Genomic DNA, 24,995 nt, shown 5'->3' on the forward strand with positions numbered 1-24,995 from the left:
ACTGTCGATGTAATTGAGGGCAATTTTCAAATTAAAATGTTAAAAACCTCCTCGATCTCCATGAGGCAGGTAGCGGGAGGGGAGTGGGGAACGGATGTCTTGATCAGGTTCTGTGGGCAGGTATCCCGGGCCGGTGAGGTGGAATGATAAACGAGGGGCATTAATCTCGGTGACAGAGAGAGGAGTTAGCGCCAGCGATAGCATGGCTAACGGCTTTAATTAGCATTTAATCAGACGCCCCGGGGCTGGTGGAGGGGAGAGAAGAAGATCAAACTGTAACAGCTCTCTCAGAAGAGAAAGAAGTACAGTCCCACGGGTGACCAAACCGCTGGGAGCACTGCTCGCTAGCGTATCACGAGTCGGCCTATGATCTCTCCTCTTGTACGGTGGTTTATGGCACAAAGGCTAGAAAAACTCTCTCTTGTGCCATAAAAGGTCTGGAACTTTTTTCAGGGGGAATCAAATTAAAAACAGCCAGAGAACAGGAGGAGGTCCCACTGATGACCAAAACACTATCCAAAACCTTTTTCGATGGTGGTTTAGTGAGAAAGCACACTATCTTTTCAGAGGGTGTTGTATGCTATCCTTCGGTAAGGTTGTTGGTTCAAATCTGGTCTCGAAGGACCATGTAAAAAAAGGGTCACCTTGCAAACACTGGCACTTCTTTCGGAGTCCATTGACTGCAAGGTGCCACTCGTTTCCAGGGAGGATACACTGACAAAAGACATGCATCAAGACTCTCCATACTACATATACAACCTCTTTCCGTAGTATCACTGATTTTCCACCGACACTTGTGATAAGATGCAATTAAACATGCATTAGGTACTGCATGTATCCGCAAAATGTTTACAGTATAGTACTAATGGTTTTCTCAACTACACAGCAAATTCTCCAGTATTAATTCAACACTGACTGTGTTAAATTTAACACTGGTCCAGTGGCTATACATTTTCAGTGTTAAATCAACACACCGTTTAGTGTAAAACCTTATTTGCATATTTCCTAGAGTGCCTTGCCCGTCGAGTGAATTGTAGTTATACCACCCATGACTGTATTTGTTAGTGACAGAGACATGTTTGTTGCATTCATTACTTTTCAGCCCTGAACTGACAGGATTTTTATGGGAAGTTCTTTATGATGGAAATTACAGTTCTGTGGGACATGGACATTGACTCTAGGGGGTTTAAATTAGAGCTTATTTTGAGGGCCTAGTTTTACCATAATACAGTGGCCTGAAACTCGTGGTTTTCAGGCCTGCAAATCACATTATGATGGCTTGCAAAGTGATGTGTAATTCCTATTGTAATCTAGCCAGAGTGGGGAAATCCAACATTTGCATTCATAATGAATGTCAAGTTGGGAAGACTAAGATATGAAACTGCCTAAACCATCTTAACTGGAACAACCATTTCAGTAATGGGTGCAATAAATCTAAGTAACAGATTGGATTAGTTTAGAAAAATGTATCCTATTTATTTTTGAGTAGCATAACGTTAATGAATCAATGTACATGCAAAAACATAGATATTGAAAACAAACAATTCTAAAAAGCTACCTGCAATAGAGCATGCTTGGAAATATGATCTGAATGGTTTTGGTTTAACTGGTTATTAACACCAACACTGGGGTTCTTTAGCACCAATGAGCTTTAATTTAACACTAGAAATGCTACACTCAAAAATCAACACTAGGTAACACTGGCCAATTTGCTGTATAGACATCAAGTATTAGGGTGATATCTGAAAGTGATTTGACAGATGTTTTAGAGAGTTTGTGTGTATGTGTGTTAGAGACATATAGGAAGATGTGTGTGTGTATGTGTGAGAGATTGATGTTGATGGGGAGGAAAAGGGCTTTTGGCACAAGGGGACTGTGTGTGATCATGATTTCATTAGAGGTATACAGTGAGACAGGTCTGTACAAGCTGCTGTACAGTAGGGACCCAAGGGACGTCATTAACACCAGCACTGCACCGGTTTTCTATGCTATGGCCATTCCCTACCACACACACACACACACACACACCTTGTTCTCTCAACACTTTGGGGAATTGAGATGGTGTGGCAACATTGTCAACAGGATTACAGACTCACAAGCACCAACTGTTTGTCACAAGAATGTATCCATCACATCACAACAAATGGACAGCTCTAACTTTCCTCTGACTGTTGTAATTGTGATTAATTGTGAAGTATCTGCATGTATATCTCTGTGGACAAACGTACCTTATTACTGTACCAACACGTACACACAGCTTGTGCTGCTGTGTTGCTGTGCCCACCTCTGTGTGTCTGTGCTTCATTACTGTTCACACACAGACAGTTCCAGTGTTTCTGTGTCAATATTTAATGAGGGATGGGAGTCTAGGGACCCTACGGCTGTCAGGACTGCCTGTAGTCTTGAGGTACCACCTGTTCCCACTCCCTCCCCTAACGTCTCTCTCACACACACACACACACACACACACACACACACACACACGATAACTGATAAACCATGTTCTCTCAACACTGTGGGGAATGTAACATACATGTTTGTTACATACAGTGGATTCAGAAACTATTCACACCCTTTGACTTTTTCCACATTTTGTTGTGTTACAGCCTGAATTTAAAAAAGGTATCAATTTGGATAATGTGTCACTGGTCTACACACAATACCACATTATGTCAAAGTTTTTTTTTTATACAAATGAATAAAAAAATGAAAAGCTGAAAATGTCTCGAGTCAGTAAGTATTTAACCCCTTTGTTATGGCGACCTTAAATAAGTTTGGGATTAAAAATGTGCTTAACAAGTCACAATAAATTGCATGTACTCAATAATAGTGGTTAACATGATTTTTGAATAACTACCTCATCTCTGTAAGGTCCCTCAGTCGAGCAGTGCATTTCAAACAGATTCAATCACAAAGACGAGGGAGGTTTTCCAATGCCTCGCAAAGAAGAGCACCTATTGGTAAGATGGGTACCAATAAGAAAAGCAGACATTGCATATCCCTTCGAGCATGGTGAAGTTATTAATTATACTTTGGATGATATATCAATACATACAGTCACTACAAAGATACAGGCGTCCTTCCTAACTCAGTTGCCAGAGAGGAAGGAAACCGCTAACCATGAGGCCAATGATGACTTTGAAACAGTCACAGAGTTTAATTGCCGTGATAGGAGAAAACTAAGGATGGATCGACAACATTGTAGTTACTCTACAATACTAACCTAAATGACAGAGTGAAAAGAAGGAAGCCTGTACAAAATATAAATATTCCAAAACACGCATCCTGTTTGCAATAAGGCAAACAGGTCCTGAACACAAAGCGTTAAGTTTGGGGCAAATCCAACAACAGTACCACTCTTCATATTTTCAAGCATGGTGGTGGCTGCATCATGTTATGTGTATGCTTGTCATCAGCAAGGACTAGGGAGTTAAGGATAAAAAGAAACAGAATAGGGCAAAGCACAGGCAAAATCTTAGAGGAAAACCTGGTTCAGTCAGCTTTCCAACAGACACGGGATGAAAAAAATTCACCATTCAGCCAGACAACCTAAAACACAACGCGAATTATACACTGGAGTTGCTTACCAAGATGACATTGAATGTTCTTGAATGGCCTAGTTACAGTTTTGACTTAAATCAGCTTGAAAAACTGTGGCAAGACTTGAAAATGGCTGTCTAGCAATGACATTGTTGACAGAGGTTGAAAAAAAAGTAACATGTGCAAATGTTGTGGAAAGATCTTAGAAACTTACCCAGAATGACTCACAGCTGTAATCGCTGCCAAAAGGTGATTCTAATATGTATTGATTCAGTTTGTTATTATGGGGTATTGTGTGTAGATGGGTGAGAAAAATAATATATTTAATCAATTTTGAATTCAGGCTGTAACACAACAAAATGTCAAAGGGTATGAATACTTTCTGAACACACTGTACAGGTTTGTGGGATTGGCCTAGGCTCCCCTAAATCTTGATTCACAAACTATGGATGTGAATTAATACTGCTGTATTAATTCACCCAGAGGTGATAGTTTAACTCTGCGTATTTGTTCTTCTTCTTCTGGTGTGGTTGATGTTGCTGCTGATCCAAACTCTCCTGATTGAGCTCAACTCGCTGGTCTGTTTCTATGTCGACCAACACATCTTGTCGAACAGTCTTATGTCTCAGAAAGAGATGTACTGTAACCATTCACAAAACCAAGGAGGCCAAAATGTACCTTAAAAAAAAAAACTTTAATTAAAACAAAACACAAATCAATTGACTCATTAATTAACAAGATTATAAAACAGTGATTTTAGTTACATAAATAAATTGATATTGGTGTATCAAATCTTAATTTCATAAGCATGTATACATGGATCATTGTAATAAATAAAATGGAAAAACAGAAGACTATTTCCTACACGAACAGAACAAAAAGAATAAAACAGCTAGAAAGAAAGAGGAAATCCTTTCATTAGAAGATGAGACACAGGACGACGTTTTTCCACCAAACACACGAGGAAATGCTTTGTTAAAAGCACAGAGTTTACAGAGCCCATTCAGTTACTAATTAAGGACACTAAAGCTGGGACCAAGGCGGCTTGGCTTTCACTTCTTGGAACGCATTTGTTTGGTTGTTAGAACTCCTGTTTGGTTACTTTAAAAAGTGTTAAGACAAGGCAAGAGAAAAGTCTGTTTCTTCTTTCAAAAGAACAAGAGAAAGCGCTTAAAAAACAAAACAAAAAAAAACAAAAAAATAAAGAAACAAGGCAAGTTATGAGTACAATTGCCGACCTTATACAGAGAGAGAGAGAGACACACTTGGTCTGTGCCGTGTTCAGATGCAAGCAGACAGGAGGAGAACTGTAGTACATTGCAGCGGAGCACAATTCCTGTCCTCGAGGGTCACAGTCCTTCTGGTTTTAATGGATCAATCAGTGTCATTGATTGACCAGAGATTTCACACTACTGGTTAGCCAAAGTTAGAGCTCTAAAGTAATTTCTCAACAGCTGATCAATGTTATGAAAAATCTATGCTCAGGTTGCCATATGCCATGTACAGTGTCATTGGAATATTGCACATCAGTCAAATTCATAAATTTGTTAATTGTGAAACAATAACATAGCTTCACGGTAGTCTAATAAATTGAATAGATACCAATTGAACCGTCAATACCGGTACAGTAATCTCAACCAATGTTTTAGTACTGACACTATTCTTGTGGGCCTACAGCAACCCTCCATTAGCCAATTCAGTCTTTCTGACATGTTCTGTGGTAAATAAAAGTACAGAAAGACTAACAGAAAAAGAGCGAGCTACAGCGGCTTCAAGTATTTCACATTACATAGAATACTCTGTATAATTTAGTTAACATATACTTTTGAATCCTCCATATTCAGACTTATACTATTGTATATATACACACACACAGTACAATAAATGCTCGCTCGTGTCGTGTCACGTTTTTGTTTTCCTGTACTCGTTCGCTCTTCCTTTTTCAATTTTCGTTTTAGAGAAATCCCTGAGAACGTCTGTTGACAGTTGCTGAAGGTTCTACACATAGAAGAGGCCTATTAGAACCCAAATTCTAAATGGTATTCTAATTATTCTATGGTTCCACACGCACAGAAAGCATTGACCCTGGCCCGTTCTGGAGCTACACACAACTAGAACCATGATCTGTAGTTAGTTACCCAGTCCGACACATCTTCCAGTAGCCTAGGTCACTAGTTGGTGCCGGTCTTTCTTTTTTTAGCTAACCTGTGTCTGGTTGTCCTGCCACGGCAGCGATGTACTGTAGCATTGAATACAGAAAAATCCAGGTAACCAGGCTAGTCTTCCGAGTACAGAAACAGTCAGGTAACCAGGCTAGTATTCTGATCCACCTGATCTCTAATGGATTTCTTCACTTTCTGAAACACCAATACAGTACATTTAGCAAAGACTGGGTTAAAAGGAAGAAGGTGTGAGACAATGTCTCCAGCAACAGTTTCTTTTAAGACTTCAACCAAAAAAAACAAAGCCACAATTACAAGTTTGATGGTTCTAAGTACATTTTGAGATATATCTGCCATTATACAGCAAAATGCTAGTAAATCACTTTGATAATACTATATCCTCATCTCACGGTGCATGTGGCATTACCGTAGTCCTGTACTGCCATCTTCAACCTAACAGATATTCATTATTACCACATCTGAAACAACGAGTCTGTTAAGAGCATTATTCTACAACCTCTCGCATGCCTAATGACCGAGAGAAAACGCAAGTGCCGAGTCAACAGAAATGCTAATGGTGGTTTTCTCAAGGAGCCAAGCTGTGCAGTGCATCCTACGTTCGGTAGCCAATAGCCAAGAGGTGCTGTGTGGTTTTAAAGCCATAGTGTCTCTTTGAGGCTGCCAATGCGTTTTTACACAAGCGCTTTTGCACAAGGGCCTTTAGCCACTTGACAACATATACTCAGTATAAAACCAAAATGAAAAACACAATAAAAAAAATGCTAATAATAAAAAAAAAGAGCAGAAAAAGCCATTTTCGTTATCCTGTTTTTCCTCTCGCACACACAGAGAAACACTCACAACATTCACAACCTGACACATTTCTTCTTCTGAAAATAGAACACGTCTGTACACATAGCAATGACAGTAACAACGTTCATAACAATAACAGCAAATCACGATAATACCGTGTGGCTCTGTTGAGTATTTTTTCTCTCCTTCTTTCGCTTCGTCTCCCTCTTTTACTTGTCCATGTTCAAGCCCAAAAGAAGTTCAAAAAGGCAGACTCGAGTTAATAGAAAAGTACTAGGGACCAACCCTGGTCAGCCAAACCGCTCCCTCACCAGCATCATGAGTTTCTTCTTGCCCTTATAGATCTGTTTGAGATTGTCTATGAACTGGGTGAACTGGATGTGTCCGTCGTGGGCCATGAGGAACGTCTCCCGGGACTTCCCCAGGAACTCGATGAACTCGCTGTAGTGCCGCGGGCTGATGTGCGTGAGGCGAGAGTGCGTGGTGTTGATATAGGCCCCGATTGTGGCGTCCAGCAGCTGCCTGAGCGGCGCCTTGTCCAGCGACATCAGCTTCCCAGAGTTCCTACGGCTGTGCAGCGCCGACACCATCCCCGGCGTGGTCAGGGTGCACCGCCGCAAAATGTCGGAAAGCACCGTGGCGCACTTCACGCTCTTCACCACCAGGGGGATGACGGCAGCTAGCTCGTTCTTGCCCAGCGAGTGACTCAGAGCGCAGGCCCACAGCACGTCGTTGATAGCCGGGTGGGTATCCTGGTTGTAGCTGAGGTTAAGATGAGCCATGGCTAACGTGGCTAGCTTGTACGCCCTCATAGGATACCCTCTATGCTCCATGTACCTAGCTATCGTAAACAGCTGCGTGTAGCTCATCCCCGCGACGGCCGCGTCCAGGACGATCTGGTAGGCCGTCTCGAAGGCGATGTGGTCCTTCTCGCAGAGGGTGAGAGCGGAGAGGGCACAGTTCTGGGGATCCTTCATGGCACACTGCAGGGCCAGGGTCCGGGCGGAGGAGGCTAGGTTCTCCTGCTGGTGACAGTCCAGGCGCAGGCGGACAATGGTGGTGTTGGACATGACGGTGGTGGCCACGATGCTGGTGGCCTCAGTCGGGGTGAAGAGGGTGAACCAACTCTGCATGATGCTGTCCAACGCATACACACCTGGGAGACACACACACACAAACAGAGGGAGAAGTCAGGGGATTAGCAGAGTGATTTTAATAACAAGACAATCCATTTCAAGCCTCATCCTGTCCACTAACTAAATATGTACTATATTATAGAAAGTCAAAAGGGAAAACGTTGTACACGTACCTACTTCGGTTGCACAGGTAACTAACCACCGTACCATTTCCCTCCTCCTCCAGTTCAGCGTAGACAGGGTTATCCTCATCACCTGATGAATGAGAGACGGTTAGGGATGGCAAAGAGGTGTGTGTGTGTGTGTGTGTGTAACTGTATGCCTGTGTTTGTGTACCTGTAGCCCAAGCTCCAGTGAAACTTTGAGCAGTGTAATGTCTGGCAGGCTGTCCATCAATGTTGCGATCTTGAAGGCATCCTGGGCCAGTTTAAAGATGTGAGACGAGGAGTGGATGTTCTTCTGGATGGACTCAAGCACCGTCTCCAGCTTACAACTATCACCTGGGACAACAGGGACAACACACATACAGTACAATGACAAAGGAACCCAAATGTGTGTGTGTGTTTACGCACGTGTGCGTGGTTACGTAAGTGTGTTTACATACGTGTGTGTGTGTGTGTGTGTGTGTTTACCTTTGGCTGCGGTCAGCATGGTGGAAGCCAGTTCACACTGCTGGGACTCTATGTGGGAGAGTGTGAACCAGCGAGGGTAGCGGTTGGGGACCACAGACACCATGTGATGGGGTCGCGACAGGTCACCTGACGAGGCTGTGGACTCCAACACAGGCAACCTGAGGAGCACAGAAAAACCATAGGATCACACACAGATTAGGATCACACGCAGACGCACACGAACACACACAGGCGCGTGCACAAAGTGCAATCAGAAACGCACCTCCAGCAAGGTTGAGACAGTGTTCTGGAGTGCATTATGGTTGTTGGCTTATTACTGAACTGTACTTCCAACCTAGTCCTTAATTACAGAACTGAATCAACTGCAGCAGAATGACTATTTTCTTGCAGTTAATGAAAACATGGGCTTGGAACACCTGCTAATGTATAAACAGGCCCTATAGGACAGAATGACAGCAGACAGAAACACACGGTAGTCTTCATGTCTGCTACTGTGGGCAGCTCATCTCTAATTCAACCCTCTTCTTCCAGCCCAGTTTCAAAGGTCTCGCTGCCTTTGAAAGAGAAGAGAACCTGGGCAGATCAACCAATCACAAAGCTAATTGAGTCCGTGGGGAAATTAGGGGATTCACCTTCCAGGCCTCTACGGCTGGACACACATCAAACACATCAGCGCATGTACACACGCACGCGGGTGCACGGACACTCACACGCTTCAGAGAAAAGGGCCAGAGATACCATTGCCACGTGAGCACCAACAAAATCTGTATTTAAACATCTTGATCTGATGCCTGTCGTGCCTAGACAAGGTAATAGGGGCCGGTCTGGCCAACAGTCTTGCTAGATAAAAGGTGGGAAAAAAAGCAAGGTGAGAGCTGTGTGAGTGTGAACACAGACTCGGTGTGAAACGGAAGACGTGCTGATGCCATAGCAACAAGGGGTTCATTCCAAACACATCTAAAGAGCTGCTAAGAGCTCCACCACATCGGGGGTTCATGGGGTGGAACGAAAGCAACAGCAACAAAAAAGTATTCCCTAAATATGGAGCCTTCGTCAACATTCCTGTCTTTGTGTGACTTACCTGAAAACCACTGGTCGGGGTTGGTTGCGGAGCTTCGATAAGCCAAAGCTTGGAAAATACTCCATGTTTTAGTGAAAATTGTACATTTTATTCTGACGCTGCATCTTCTATTCCACCTCAAAAACAAATCCATTGCTAGGGCTAGTATTCTCCTGCTCGTTCTCTTTCTCTCCTACTCAAAACAGCCTACTGCAGGTATATAGTGCCACAGGACCAATGGGACACCGTAGCTGTCCTCATCAGTGGCTTGGGACTGAAGGGTGTGTTACTACGGCTCACTGTTAAATGGATACACGTGTCATTGTAAAAATGGGACTTTTACGCCGCTGTTTTGGGTATTGGCTGTAAACACGGCATTGAGTGTTTTACAGTGTCATTGATATGGTAAGATCATAATGTTTATGGTTGATGTATAGCCTAGCTTGTGCAGCACGTTAAGTCAGCGTACATGCCTCAGGGCAAGGGGCTCTGAAATTGTGCACAAATGTTGCATTTTAAACGGCTGTTATATTAAATGAAGTGTCCTTTAATATGGACGATGTGAAAAATGTCAAACCTTTATTTTTCATTTTTATAATGAATAAAGACTTGCGAAACTGCCAAACTGCATTTTGACATGTCCCTCTGTGCGTCCTCTGTGACCTCTAGGAAGTTTAACCCACTTTACTCCAACATTGATCCAAGTTCTCACCATCATTGTAAAGTCCTAGTTACTTTTGTTGCTTTGACAAAGTCATTTCTGAAGATGATTATTTATTTCATGTGATTCTATGGACCCCAAGAAGAGTAGCTGCAGTGTTTAAAATGACATAAAAATAATCGAAATGTGTCCCTAATTTTAAGGTCAACCCTCTTACATGAACTGAATTCTCATTTTAATATGGTGAAACCATAACTTTTGAAATATATATAAAAAAATAAAGAAATATTGAATATCTAAATAGTCAAATAATAGTTTAAAAAGTAGGTGAGCTGGTTCTACTATTTATGACACTTTTCTAGTGTTTTGTGGTGGTGGGGTCAAGTGCAAGTGTTGGTTAAGAGAAATAACAGAACTCGGGAAGGTTGAAAACCGGGCGGGCTGCTACGTTCCAGATAAGTTGCAGGCCCTTCCTATAGTCATTTGTTTTTATTTAACCTCTTGAAATGGGAAAACTAGTTTTTTTTTTATTATTAAGTTGAATGGGTGCTCTTTATGACAGAATGTTAACATTTGCTAAACAAGTTACCCTACTTACTCACACTACTCAAAAAGGCACCTATAAATTGGTGGAACGACCCATAGATGGATGTGAAAGAGAGCAACTATCCAGTTCCTTCACAGTCTGGTCCTGGTTTCTGGTGAACATCAGTGAGACTACTGAACTCTCTACCTCCTGGTCTTCACCCTCAGACAAAGTAAACACTTCACAAACGTCTATCCACTTCCCCAACCTATCAAATCCCGGCTTCCGCTGGAAGACTTCGACTCAAGATCTCTTCTTCATACAAAACACTCCCGAGGGCCCCGCGAAGACGAGTCGGGGCTCCACGGTAGAGACATTAGAACATTTTGATGGACATGTGTCTTCATCAATCTTAAACTCCGGAAGCGTTAACAATACGAGGGTATTATCATGTCTTTCTAGATAATATTCCATCCGCCCTGCACTAGTGAAATCAGCTGGGTGTGCTTTTTGTGCAATCCTTGAGCTGAAGATCAATTCCTCCTTAGCGTTAGGCAGAGGTGTGAATAAGGAGAGGCTGTCTGAGTCTATGATAGTGTTGTAATGGGCCATTAAAAGCCAGTCCTTTTACCTAGCACTATATTTAACCAGCAGCACCTTTCCCATGAGGGTGGGAAAGCATACACTGCTATCATATTACGCCAGCACCACGCTACATTGCACACATTCATTACATGCTGAGCAGACAGACAACCAGGACCCCGGAGCAGCTAGAAGTAGTGGCCACATTATTCTACCTCACCCCCTTCCACAGGGCTGGGTGGAGCCCTGTGGAAATGCTGTGGTGATTTTCATTACACTCCGGCTTGCATCTTTCAGTACTCGACGTAGCTCCTACTCGTTCACAGTCATTTAGCATCACCACATTGTTAGCATTGTGAAATGGTAGAGAGATGTTAGCATTAGCTACGTAGCTGTCCTGTCCCTGTAGACCAGGCGTGTGCAAGCCTGCTCATTACACACACTAATTAAACTCTCATTAACATCATTAATATTCACTGATCCAGGTCCCCCTGCGAACATCAAAACAGAGCCGCCCCATCTGCATAACACACGCGCACGCAAAACACAAACGCAACACAAATAATGATAAGGTGAGAGACTCACCGCATGGCTCTCAGTGCAATCTTGTACGCCAGTTCAGCGTCATGAGGTAGGAGAGAGGTGAAGAGATAGCGGGTAAAGGTATGCATGGGAACACTCTCTCTGTGGACAATCTCTCCCAGGCCACTGTATGGCCCACCTGGAGACACACGGAGGGAGGAAGAACATGTTAACCCACGGACCAGTGCGAAGAGAGGGGGTAAAACAGTTTGGAACAAATTAAAAGAACATTGAAATATCAGATGCAAAAATAGCAAATACATTTAATTATATTTCGGTCTGTGGCGCCGTATAAAAGGAGAATGTGTGAGTACAGCATACTTATAAGTGTGTGTGTGTGTACTATTGCGTGGCTAGACAGTGGCTATCATAGTTTCCTCCTCCCAGTCTCAGTCCAGAGGAGAAAAGGCCACGCAGCACAAAGCGGTCACCATGACGTGGTGAATGCCATATGGCCAGATGTGCAGACTATGCTTCCCTCCCCTCATCTCCACTGGGTTATTCTAGACTGAACAGCCCCTCCCCACCCCCCGACCACAAGCCCCATTACACCCCCCCAACCACAGACCACGAGCCCCATTACAGTCTCCAGCAGTCTTAGGCCTTAGAGCCTGGGACTCAATTACTAACCAGCCCAGAGGTGGGTGGTCATCCTGGGCAGAGGCAGGGGTTAGGGTGGGACTGGAAGTTTGAGGGCTGGGTCTACCATCTCTCCCACTCCCATAACCAAACCACAGCAGTCACATTCTGTCCCAGTACAAGATGTCAGTACAGTGTGTGTGTGTGTGTGTGTGTGTGTGTGTGTGTGTGTGTGTGTGTGTGTGTGTGTGTGTGTGTGGCTGCCGACACCGCTAGTTTTACTGTGAGGCTTATTTTGGTCTGGCTTAAGGCGGTTCTAGTTATATTTACCCCACTGAATGAAAGATAATAAGATAATACATATTGAGATGGAGGAGTGAAATGTGCTTCAGCATAGAGCCTCAATGCTTGGAGAAGGAGAGAGGGAAGGAGAGAGGGAAGGAGAGAGGGAAGGAGAGACCAAAAGCCCGCTCTCGTTTTACCTCACACAGCTACAGCTCAGCCATGGAAACACACACTCCACACATTCATAACAACGGTATGGAAGATTATTTGACACTTTATCCGATAACCAAAATAAAGGACACTGTGTGTGTGTGTGTGTCCTCACTCTCTAACAGGAAGACAGCTTGTTTGCGGAAGATCTTGACCAGCGTGTCATCCAGCTCCACTTCCTGCAGCTTGGCCAATAGCTGCTCTTCGTTGCGACACACCTTCTCCTGGGCATACAGCCCATCAGGCATGACCCTCTGCTGGCCTAAGCCAATCAGAGCAGTCTCTACAGCCAGCGCCCCGTATGATTCGCCCTCGCCTAGTAACCTCTGCACTGGCAACCGCTGCAGCTCCGCACGACTCACCACACTGGAACAATCTAAGCGAGAGAGAGCGAGAGAGAGAGCGAGGGAGCGAGAAAGAGACACAAAGGGTCAGTACCTAGTAGTCAGTTTTTCAGTGTTCTGAGGTTTGGAGCCTCCCTCCTAGTCCACAACACCAAGGGTCAGTCTGTCCTAAACAGCACCCTACAGACTGCACATTTGACCACGTCCCAGGTCAAAGTATTTGGGACGGGCCCAAGACCTCCAGCTAGTACTTTTCCATATCACCGGGCCAGCGTAGCGTGTGCCGTGACAATTTTTTTACTAGGAGAGGAAAGACAGAGGGATAAGAAAAGGGGAATGTGAGGGAAGGGTTGAGAGAGGGACCATCTGAGTGAGAGAAAAAAAAGGAGAAGAGTAGAATCAAAGATGGAGACAAAGAAGACTAGATTGATTATTATTTTTAGTACCTGAGAGGTCAAGGCAGGTGTTGGCCCCCTCCTCTGCCCCCCGTCCCGTCTCAGTGAGGGTGCTGAACAGGGTTCCGATGGGATCTAGGGGGTGACCCACCCAGCCTTCCATGTTGGTTATGGAGGTGATGGCTTTATGGAGCAGCTCTGTCACAGACAGGATGCAACACATGTCAACTACAGGGCACATACAGTGAGGGAAAAAAGTATTTGATCCCCTGCTGATTTTGTACATTTGCCCACTGACAAAGATATGATCAGTCTATAATTTTAATGGTAGGTATATCAACAAAATCCAGAAAAACGCATGCCAAAAATGTTATAAATTGATTTGCATTTTAATGAGGGAAATAAGTATTTGACCCCCTCTCAATCAGAAAGATTTCTGGCTCCCAGGTGTCTTTTATGCAGGTAACGAGCTGAGATTAGGAGAACACTCTTAAAGGGAGTGCTCCTAATCTCAGTTTGTTACCTGTATAAAAGACACCTGTCCACAGACGCAATCAATCAATCAATCTGATTTCAAACTCTCCACCATGCCCAAGACCAAAGATCTCTCCAAAGATGTCAGGGACAAGATTGTAGACCTACACAAGGCTGGAATGACCATCGCCAAGCAGCTTGGTGAGAAGGTGACAACAGTTGGTGCGATTATTTGCAAATGGAAGAAACACAAAAGAACTGTCAATCTCCTTCGGCCTGAGGCTCCATGCCAGATCTCACCTCGTGGAGTTGGAATGATCATGAGAACAGTGAGGAATCTAGGGGGAGGATCTTGTCAATGATCTCAAGGCAGCTGGGACCATAGTCACCAAGAAAACAATTGGTAAGGCACTACGCCGTGAAGGACTGAAATCCTGCAGCGCCCGCAAGGCGAGCGAACCTGCTCCCCTCAGCCAGGGTATTGAAAATGGGTCGTGGATGGGTATTCCAGCATGACAATGACCCAAAACATACGGCCAAGGCAACAAAGGAGTGGCTCAAGAAGAAGCACATGTGGCCTAGCCAGTCTCCAGACCTTAATCCCATAGCAAATCTGTGGAGGGAGCTGAAGGTTTGAGTTGCCAAACGTCAGCCTCAAAACGTTAATGACTTGGAGAAGTTCTGCAAAGAGGAGTGCAAATCCCTCCTGAGATGTGTGCTAACCTGGTGGCCAACTACAAGAAACGTCTGACCTCTGATTGCCACCAAGTACTAAGTCATGTTTTGAAGAGGGGTCAAATACAGATTTCCCTCATTAAAATGCAAATCAATTTATAAAATTTGACATGCGTTTTTCTGGATTTTTGTTGTTGTATTCTGTCTCTCACTGTTCAAATAAACCTACCATTAAAATTATAGACTGATCATTTCTTTGTCAGTGGGCAAACGTACAAAATCAGCAGGGGATCAAATACTTGTTTCCCCTCACTGTAGTAACATAGTGTCAACCCTATTGACACTACTACTTTAGTGCAGATCTAGAGCTCTGTTACATACTATGAGACTTTATAAGAGTCCATTGAGACTTTACAGCAGTCCTATGGCATCTAGTAAGTGCAGTCTGACCTTTCTTATGTCGGCGGAAGTGCTCCAGTTGTCTCTGCTGCTGCCGTCGTAGTGTGTTTACCACGGCAATGGCCAATCGAAGTGCTTCGCGGGGGTAACCATGGGAACGCAGGGCGTCCACCCGAGCACAAGCCGTCGGGACGTGTTCTGAGAGACACAGAGAGATGAAGAGATGTTGCCTTTATCCCTTTCTATAAGGCTTTTGGCAAAATGTGACCACTTGACATAAGACGACACACAGTCCTCCGTTTCCCCTTTACATACACCAAGCGTCACGATACACACAAAAAATAAACACACTCACAGTTCTCGGTTTCCCCTTTACACACACAAATCATAACGTTACACACTAAAGATAAACACACTCTCAAACACAGACACACTCACCGTGCCACATGGGCCATCCACGTGTGTCGAAGAGCGAGCCGTCCTGGTTGTCGTGGTAACAGTAGTTGGCATAGAGGTCGCTGGCAATGATGTGCTGCAGGTGACGATCCTGCCAGTGGAGGTCACACGCCTCGATTGCCCGTGTGAACACCGTCCTGTGGGGACGTGACTCTGACAGGATGGAGAGGGAGAGAGACTCGGATTAGACAGAGAAGAGAGAAGGGAGGAGGGATAGAGGGATGAAGTGGGAGAGGGTACTGGAGGGAGGGAGAGTTCAAACGTTAGCTGCAGGCTAACAAAAGAGAGAGATGGAGCGTGGGAGACCGAGAAGACAAGAAAGACATATACACACAGAGAGAAAGAAAGATGGAGGGTTGATGTGGAGAAAGAAAGAGTCCCGTCTCTCACCTTGGTTGCCATGGGCACCCTGAGGCAGGGAGTGGGTGAGGTTGGGCAGATCGTTGCCATGGTTACCATCCTCCCAGGGGCACACGTCCACGCTGTTCCACCTCCTCAGCTCTCTGAGCCACGAGCACTTCTGCTCCGTCTTACAGTGGGGGTTCAACACAATACACATCCACAGGGCACCTGCACACACAAACCACACGTGCACACGCGAACGCGCACGCACACACAGGTTAGGTCTTATCCTACCCAAGGTCATGTTTGACTTCAAGCTAAAATCAGGAGAGTAGTCTGAAGGTGGTAAACCCACAGAACCAAACTAAACTGCAGGTAAAACAGATCTCGTCAATCTTTTGTTTTGAACCCACATTCTTTGGTCTATTGTCGTGTTGTTATTTAGAGATGGGATTTACAGTTTATCCAACTTTTCAAAGAAATCTAAAGTTTAGATACTCCGTAACCCCCCCCCCGCAAAAACGTAAGGGAGTTGCATACTTTGTAGTCTTGCGTTGACGCACAAAATTTCCTTGTCGACAAACTCTTTGAAAAGCGGGAACTGTATTTGTCCTTCACGCACTGTCACAGACACACACTGCATGCATCAATACCAGGTAAACAGAAAACTAAAAGTAAAGAAGTCTCCATGGATATCATAACACATTCAGGAAGATGTAGGACAATAGTGTCACAAAGACAATCCAAAAACACATCAGCTAACACACACACACACACACACACACACACACACAGCTATTACAACTATGATGTGGCCATAAAGGGGGATGAAAATGTTCAGAAAGGCAGAGAGAGAGAGAGCAACAAGGACAGATGGTCAGAAAAAAAGAAAAAGGGGTGGTTCGCCAACAGAGATGAAGTAGAGGAGAAATGAAGGAAGGATGGCTGTGTCTGGATGAGAGGAGAGAAGTAGCGGCCCTGAGGAGGACTAAAAGACTAAAAGACAAAAGTGGAAAGCAGCCGAGGCGAGAAGCAGCATTTGCCACATATCAAGCAGTCAGAAAAGGACTCCGAGAGTCTGGACGTCAACGCATTGTTACACTTCTAAAAATACAAATAAAAGCAGAAAACTGTCTGTCTGGGAAATAATAAATGTGAGAATACAGAAATGAAAATAGAAGGCTGACATCCAGAGACTTTTTTGTCCCCATTTGCACATTAGCAGGAGAGAACAACTAACATAACAAAGGCTGCATAACCCAAAAACCTCAATCAGTGTGGTGTGTGTGTGTGTGTGTGTGTGTGTGTGTGTGTGTGTGTGTGTGTGTATACAAGTAATCTGTACTGAAGGCCACAGTGGACATGTGAGTGCTTCCTATCTTAAAGTCGATAAATAAATAATTAAGCAGAGATAAAGGGAGTATGGTATGGTGATTACATTTGTAGAAAATGGCAGCAGAGTTGAATGATAAATACAAAAGTATGTAAGGTTGCCATGTGTTGTCTGTATCAGTAAATATGTACAGTACATAAAGAAGCATACAGTATGTGTGTGAGCATGCATTTTTGTTTGCAAATGTTAATTTATCCTTCAGTTCATTAGTGTGTGTGTGTGTGATATATACAGTGCCTTGCGAAAGTATTCGGCCCCCTTGAACTTTGCGACCTTTTGCCACATTTCAGGCTTCAAACATAAAGATATAAAATTTTATTTTTTTGTGAAGAATCAACAACAAGTGGGACACAATCATGAAGTGGAACGACATTTATTGGATATTTCAAACTTTTTTAACAAATCAAAAACTGAAAAATTGGGCGTGCAAAATTATTCAGCCCCCTTAAGTTAATACTTTGTAGCACCACCTTTTGCTGCGATTACAGCTGTAAGTCACTTGGGGTATGTCTCTATCACTTTTGCACATCGAGAGACTGACATTTTTTCCCATTCCTCCTTGCAAAACAGCTCGAGCTCAGTGAGGTTGGATGGAGAGCATTTGTGAACAGCAGTTTTCAGTTCTTTCCACAGATTCTCGATTGGATTCAGGTCTGGACTTTGACTTCGCCATTCTAACACCTGGATATGTTTATTTTTGAACCATTCCATTGTAGATTTTGCTTTATGTTTTGGATCATTGTCTTTTTGGAAGACAAATCTCCGTCCCAGTCTCAGGTCTTTTGCAGACATTCTTCCAGAATGGTCCTGTATTTGGCTCCATCCATCTTCCCATCAATTTTAACCATCTTCCCTGTCCCTGCTGAAGAAAAGCAGGCCCAAACCATGATGCTGCCACCACAATGTTTGACAGTGGGTATAGGGTGTTCAGGTTGATGAGCTGTGTTGCTTTTACGCCAAACATAACGTTTTGCATTGTTGCCAAAAAGTTCAATTTTGGTTTCATCTGACCAGAGCACCTTCTTCCAAATGTTTGGTGTGTCTCCCAGGTGGCTTGTGGCAAACTTTAAATGACACTTTTTATGGATATCTTTAAGAAATGTCTTTCTTCTTGCCACTCTTCCATAAAGGCCAGATTTGTGCAATATACAACTGATTGTTGTCCTATGGACAGAGTCTCCCACCTCAGCTGTAGATCTCTGCAGTTCATCCAGAGTGATCATGGGCCTCTTGGCTGCATCTCTGATCAGTCTTCTCCTTGTATGAGCTGAAAGATTAGAGGGACGGCCAGGTCTTGGTAGATTTGCAGTGGTCTGATACTCCTTCCATTTCAATATTATCGCTTGCACAGTGCTACTTGGGATGTTTAAAGCTTCTTCACAACAGTATCTCGGACCTGCCTGGTGTGTTCCTTGTTCTTCATGATGCTCTCTGCGCTTTTAACGGACCTCTGAGACTATCACAGTGCAGATGCATTTATACGGAGACTTGATTACACACAGGTGGATTGAAGTTATCATCATTAGTCATTTAGGTCAACATTGGATCATTCAGAGATCCTCACTGAACTTCTGGAGAGAGTTTGCTGCACTGAAAGTAAAGGGGCTGAATAATTTTGCACGCCCAATTTTTCAGTTTTTGATTTGTTAAAAAAAGTTTGAAATACCCAATAAATGTCGTTCCACTTCATGATTGTGTCCCACTTGTTGTTGATTCTTCACAAAAAAAATACAGTTTTATAACTTTATGTTTGAAGCCTGAAATGTGGCAAAAGGTCGCAAAGTTCAAGGGGGACGAATACTTTCGCAAGGCACTGTATATATATATATATATATATATATATATAAAAATGCTCACCTAGTTCGTCCCAGAGCTGTCTGTACTTGTCGTTCATGGTGGTACCCTGCTGTCTCCACAGTGCCAGACGAGGGTCGGCCATAAACTGTTCTGTGATCAGTGTTAACATCCGTGCTCCGTTGGAGTCACGCATACGCAGCATCTCCCTCACCTATGGGACAGGGAGGAAAGCATGAGTGTGTGTGTGTGTGTAGAGCTTAATGCAGGCAGATGTTAAAACTAGGGGCGGAGGTTCTATGCTAAATACTTCACATTAGCGCTCGGCTAAACATTTCACATTAGCGCTCGGCTAAACATTTCACATTAGCGCTAGGCTAAACATTTCACATTAGCGCTAGGCTAAATATTTCACATTAGCGCTAGGCTAAATATTTCACATTAGCGCTAGGCTAAATATTTCACATTAGCGCTAGGCTTTAGGATGTGTCCCTAACGGCACACTTTGTCCTATGTAGTGCACTACCTCTGACGAAAGTCCATACCCTATTCTATAAAAACTACTTTTGACCAGTCTCCAGGTGGGCCATTATCAAAAAAAGTGCACAACATAGGTGACAGGGTGTCATTTGGGACACAAAGTATATATTTTAAATTAGGCTAAATCTACACTAGAAGAGCATATGATATTGCTGAGGTTGGCACACCAGCCAGACTAACACTCATCTGGTGTAGAGACAGGTATACATCAAGGGCTAAAAACAACATCAAACATCAACAATTGTACTGTTTAATGTATGTGCCAACTGCCATGCCAATGGCTCTTTAGACTAACAGAGCCACTAACAGTGGCTTTGAACTGAACAGAAACAACTTGGCTGTGGAAATACACTGGGAGAAATGCAATGTTGATGATAATGCGTTTATTATATGAAAGGAGATATAATGCAACGTTTCAGCCTCTTCCACTGGTAATAATAGTCATTGCAAAGTTTTACACAGAGACGCGGTGTGTCTAGAGGAGGGGAATGTGTGTGTGTGTCTGATGGGCATGTGTGTGTGGTGTGTTACCTTGCTAAACAGGAGGTTTAGTTGTTTCCCAGAGCCATGGTATCCTCCCTGTGACAGGAAGAGTTTCACCTGCTCCTGGACCTGCTCCTCATCTAAGTGCCAACAGTTCTCATCATCCACACTGGCCCCTGCAGTGGGGTCCGGGGCCCCTACACACACAGAGACAGAGAGAGAGAGGTTTAGTTACACACACATTTCTCGTCATCCACACAGGCCCCTGGGATCCGAGGCCCCTACACATGCAGGCACACTAACACACAATGAGACATTCTACATTTGATTTGTTTTATAAAGAACTCTAATCTAATTTAAGGTAACTTGTGGAGCTGTCGAAACCTTTCACCCTTTAACCTAACCGTATCTCTAAGGTAAATAAAGGCCAGGTCTTTAGTGTTGTTTAGAGGTGGACAGAGCTTTAGTTTACAGGCAGGATCAGACTAATGAGCAGCACTGATCTGCCCAGCCTTTACCTTTAGCCCCGAGTCAATGTCCTCAGTGGGGCCTACACACTCACCGTGGACCTGGTTGATCTCAGAGTTGGTTGACAGGATCTCATCTGCCAGTTTCTGTGCGGTGGGCAACACCTCTGTATGATGCACTGATATCAGGTACTGGACAAACTTCTGCAGCTGATCTCTGCTCATCTGGAACAGCGTCTCTGAGATGGGCAGGTGCAGTTTGACCTGCTCGGGCTTCCGCACGCGGTACAGGGCCAGCGCTACCACGTGGGCGCAGTAGAATATGTCCTTGTTGCCGCAGCTACAGGTCACCGCGGTGATCTTACAGCGGTCGAAGCTGACGCTCACGCTGCAGACCATCTCAGGCTGAGAGGACGTGGCCGGGTCTGTTACCGTACCACTCAGATGGAACCCTGGGAAGGAGGAAGAGAGAAGAAGAAAAAACAATGCGTTTCAACAAGCCTTTATAGTGCATCCACTATAAAACAAAAAGAGGAGAGGTGAAAGAAAGGGGCGTGAGCGATAGGATATAAAAGAGGAGGATATATAGAGGGGGAAAAAAAGACAGGGCTATGAACTTCAAGCCCATTATGATTGGGACGTCATGCAGGACTTAGGACACAGAAGCCCAAACCTGTCGAAAACAACACAAAAACATCAGGGAGATGTTAACTAAATCAAGCAATTGACATTTTATTGAATTAAAAATGACTAAGCCATGTCCTCTCAATAAAAGGCATGTCATGGGTAAGGATCACGTAAACCTTCCTAAACCTTATGAAAAGGGGTGCAAAGATATTCCATATTCTCCGAACATAAAAGCATGGCCACATTGAGTACAGATAGATGTCCTGTGGAAGGTCGGGTCAACAACGATAGCAGCACAGATAGAGAGAGAGAGATGCAAAGTATGTGTGTGTATCAATAATGGAGCCCGCTCATTTGAATAGTGTTTGATCTCCTCCCGAGCGCTGCTTTCCAGAGGCGGGGGGGGGGGGGCATTATTCCACTATGAATATGCATGAGGAGGGCAGGGCTGCTAGCGCTGGTATTAAAACACACACTGATGAGCATATGAAAGAGACGCTGCCAGCGTGAGATCATGCATTTATTAATATTGGGGAGGGGCCAGGGGGACAAGAGTGGTATGATTTAATTTATGTGCTTCATAGAGAGCGCGAGTGAGATAAAAACATATTGGGGCCAAGTGGAGACATACATGCATAAATACGCTTATCAAAAGGGATGAGGCTTGCTGTGATATCAGCAGTGTAATAACAGGGATATCAAAGCTGCTGCCGCTACTCAACATGGGGCCGTGCATTACCAGAGGGAGGCTTGAATACGGCATCCCATACAAGATGAGATCGCAACGAAAGTGGTCGCAACCCGAAGCCTACCCCTATGCTAAAATAAACCCTTTATGAAGAATGAACGGCAAAAATGGGGGAGCAGGTAGAGGTAGACATCTAACAACCCTGCTGATCCTCAACACTGGGGCCCCACAAGGGTGTGTTCTGAGCCCTCTCCTGTACTCCCTGTTCACCCACGACTGTATGGCCACGCACGCCTCCAACTCAATCATCAAGTTCGCAGACGACACTACAGTGGTAGGCTTGATTACCAACAACGATGAGACGGCCTACATGGAGGAGGTGAGGGCCCTCAGAGTGTGGTGTCAGGAAAATAACCTCACACTCAACGTCAACAAAAGGAGATGATCGTGGACTTCAGGAAACAGCAGAGGGAGCACCCTCCTATCCACATCGATGGGACAGTAGTGGAGAGGGTAGTAAGTTTTATGTTCCTCGGCATACACATCACAGACAAGCTGAATTGGTCCACCCACACAGACAGCATCGTGAAGAAGGTGCAGCAGCGCCTCTTCAACCTCAGGAGGCTGAAGAAATTCAGCTGGTCACCAAAAGCACTCAAACTTTTACAGATGCACAATCGAGAGCATCCTGTCGGGCTGTATCACCGCCTGGTACGACAACTGCTCCGCCCACAACCGTAAGGCTCTCCAGAGGGTAGTGAGGTCTGCACAACGCATCACCGGGTGGCAAACTACCTGCCCCCCAGGACACCTACACCACCCAATGTCACAGGAAGGCCATAAAGATAGTCAAGGACAACAACCACCCGAGCCACTGCCCGTTCACCCCGCTATCATCCAGAAGGCGAGGTCAGTACAGGTGCATCAAAGCAGGGACTGAGAGACTGAAAAACAGCTTCTATCTCAAGGCCATCAGACTGCTAAACAGCCACAACTAACATTGAGTGGCTGCTGCCAACATACTGACTCAACTCCAGCCACTTTAATAATGTAAAAATGTATGACAAATGTATCACTAGCCACTTTAAACAATGACACTTCATATAATGTTTACATACCCTACATTACACATCTCATATGTATATACTGTACTCTATACCATCTACTGCATCTTGCCATCTTGATGTAATACATGTATCACTAGCCACTTTAAACAATGCCACTTTTATATGTTTACATACCGTACATTTCTCATCACATGTATATACTGTACTCGATACCATCTACTGCATCTTGCCTATGCAGTTCTGTACCATCATTCATTCATATATTTTTATGTACATATTCTTCATTCCTTTGCACTTGTGTGTATAAGGTAGTTGTGAAATTGTTAGGTTAGATTACTCGTTGGTTATTACTGCATTGTCAGAACTAGAAGCACAAGCATTTCGTTACACTCGCATTAACATCTGCTAACCATGTGTATGTGACAAATAAAATTGGATTCGATTTGAACCGGTGAGACTCCATGCTGTTTGTTTGATCCCCACGGCCTTTGGATGGAAGGATTCGGGCCTAAGCCGCGTCTCAGAGCAATAATGCTACTCTTAAAAACAGTGTGTGTGTGCGCGCGCGCGCGTCTCAGAAACCGGTTCAGCGTGTGCTCTCCAACCTTTCACAAGCAAGTCCCAGTCCAAAGAGCGCAATAACAAGGACATCAGAAACACGTGCGGTTCATAAAGACAACTCGGGCAGCTCTGATACACGCCTGTAGAAAAACTAACATCTACCTGTCACTTATTGTTTTAGCAGAACAGAAACATACACCATACAATGACGGATAGTGATAAAAGGAATCAAATGGAAACGTTAAACCTATGGCAAACTCTGAAAAGCAGAGTCCAGATAGATTCCAATACACAAAAACACCAAAGCCGATCACATTTTAAGACTGCTGCCAAGGCTCTTTATTGTGGGCTCTCTCCATCTCTTACACACATGCAAAACATGAAAACGCACAAAAAACACACACACACCTTTCTCTCCCTCTTCTTCCCCCGACTGCTGGTTGGTATGAGGCCTTCAGTATCTCATGTGCTAGCTATTAGACTGTGTGTTCCCGTCACCTGCAGCTGCATAGTGCAGCTTAGGGCTGTTGCTGTGTGTTGGAAAGGCCAGGGCGGACTTTCAAAGGAACCGTGGCGGACATTTTTAGAACAAGGCCTCTGTGAGGTTGCCCTAGAAACCCCTCATGACCGGTCTGGTGAAATCACACTTGGCTTCAAGCACACCCTGAGTGTGTGTGTGTGTGTGTGTGTGTGTGTGTGTGTGTGTGTGTGTGTGTGTGTGAGAGAGCGAGTGAGTGAAGAGTGAAAGCGGGAGGAGTGTATGCAAGCAGTAGAGAGTGAGTGTATGTGTAAACCCACAGGGCCTCCGGACCACCCATACACTTGGGGCCCCACATCAAAGCACTAGCCTAGATACTCTCTCTCTCCCTCTCTCTCTCTGGATTTTGAAACCGTATGAGTGGTGATAAGCCAGCAAGCTCTCTCGACCAGCTTCAAGCCCTCCTTCCTCTCATTCAACGACATGGGGCCCTCAAAATACCAAAACCCTGATCTTATTTCAGGGAGAAGGAGAGGCCAAAGCCCCTCCAGAATTAACCCACTCCGACCCACAGGAGGAAGAATGTAGGCTTTATATAGGATTTGAGCATTCCCACATTAAAAGACCTAGTTGAGGCTGAGAGGCTGCTTGCCTAAGCACAAAAGCTTTCAGTTTAAAACCACTGGGGTAAATTTGACTGAGCATCATACATATATTTCCAAGTCAATGCAGACAATTCAGCCACAGCGGTGGGTGGTTCATGAAATGTATTTGCTGAATTGGTTTATGAGTAACTGTCACTTAGATATAATATGACACAGTCCTGTGTGTGTGTGTGTGTGTGTGTGTGTGTGTGGGGGGGGGGGTTATAGAGAAGAGGATAGAGAGAAGAGAAGTAAGGCTCATTCGCCACTTTAGCTTTGAGATCTAATCAAATTACCCCAATTTGAGCTTAGCAGAAGAACTCAACAGAAGGGGATCCTATGGTAGCCAGAGGGATCCTATGGTAGCCAGAGGGATCCTATGGTAGCCAGAGGGATCCTA

The 24,995-nt window shown here is 44.4% G+C and overlaps 1 protein-coding gene across 1 annotated transcript in view; it reads right to left on the minus strand.

Moving 5' to 3' along the window:
• Positions 1–4,215: 4,215 nt before the first annotated feature.
• The window catches only part of LOC135544369 (zinc finger SWIM domain-containing protein 6-like), a 49,233-nt gene continuing 28,453 nt past the window's right edge, over positions 4,216–24,995 (minus strand). Inside the window, exons 2-14 of the mRNA XM_064971925.1 lie at positions 20,626–20,982; positions 20,112–20,260; positions 19,104–19,254; positions 15,902–16,081; positions 15,494–15,664; positions 15,107–15,253; positions 13,559–13,705; positions 12,884–13,144; positions 11,698–11,833; positions 8,284–8,441; positions 7,988–8,151; positions 7,825–7,906; positions 4,216–7,671 (exon numbers count right to left, since the gene is read on the minus strand). Coding sequence (XP_064827997.1) covers positions 6,806–7,671; positions 7,825–7,906; positions 7,988–8,151; positions 8,284–8,441; positions 11,698–11,833; positions 12,884–13,144; positions 13,559–13,705; positions 15,107–15,253; positions 15,494–15,664; positions 15,902–16,081; positions 19,104–19,254; positions 20,112–20,260; positions 20,626–20,982 — 2,969 coding nt within the window. The 3' untranslated portion in view covers positions 4,216–6,805. The remainder of the gene's footprint in view (positions 7,672–7,824; positions 7,907–7,987; positions 8,152–8,283; positions 8,442–11,697; positions 11,834–12,883; positions 13,145–13,558; positions 13,706–15,106; positions 15,254–15,493; positions 15,665–15,901; positions 16,082–19,103; positions 19,255–20,111; positions 20,261–20,625; positions 20,983–24,995) is intronic.

Source organism: Oncorhynchus masou, chromosome 1 (genome assembly GCF_036934945.1).
Source record: "Oncorhynchus masou masou isolate Uvic2021 chromosome 1, UVic_Omas_1.1, whole genome shotgun sequence".
Classification (NCBI taxonomy): Eukaryota; Metazoa; Chordata; class Actinopteri; order Salmoniformes; family Salmonidae; genus Oncorhynchus; species Oncorhynchus masou.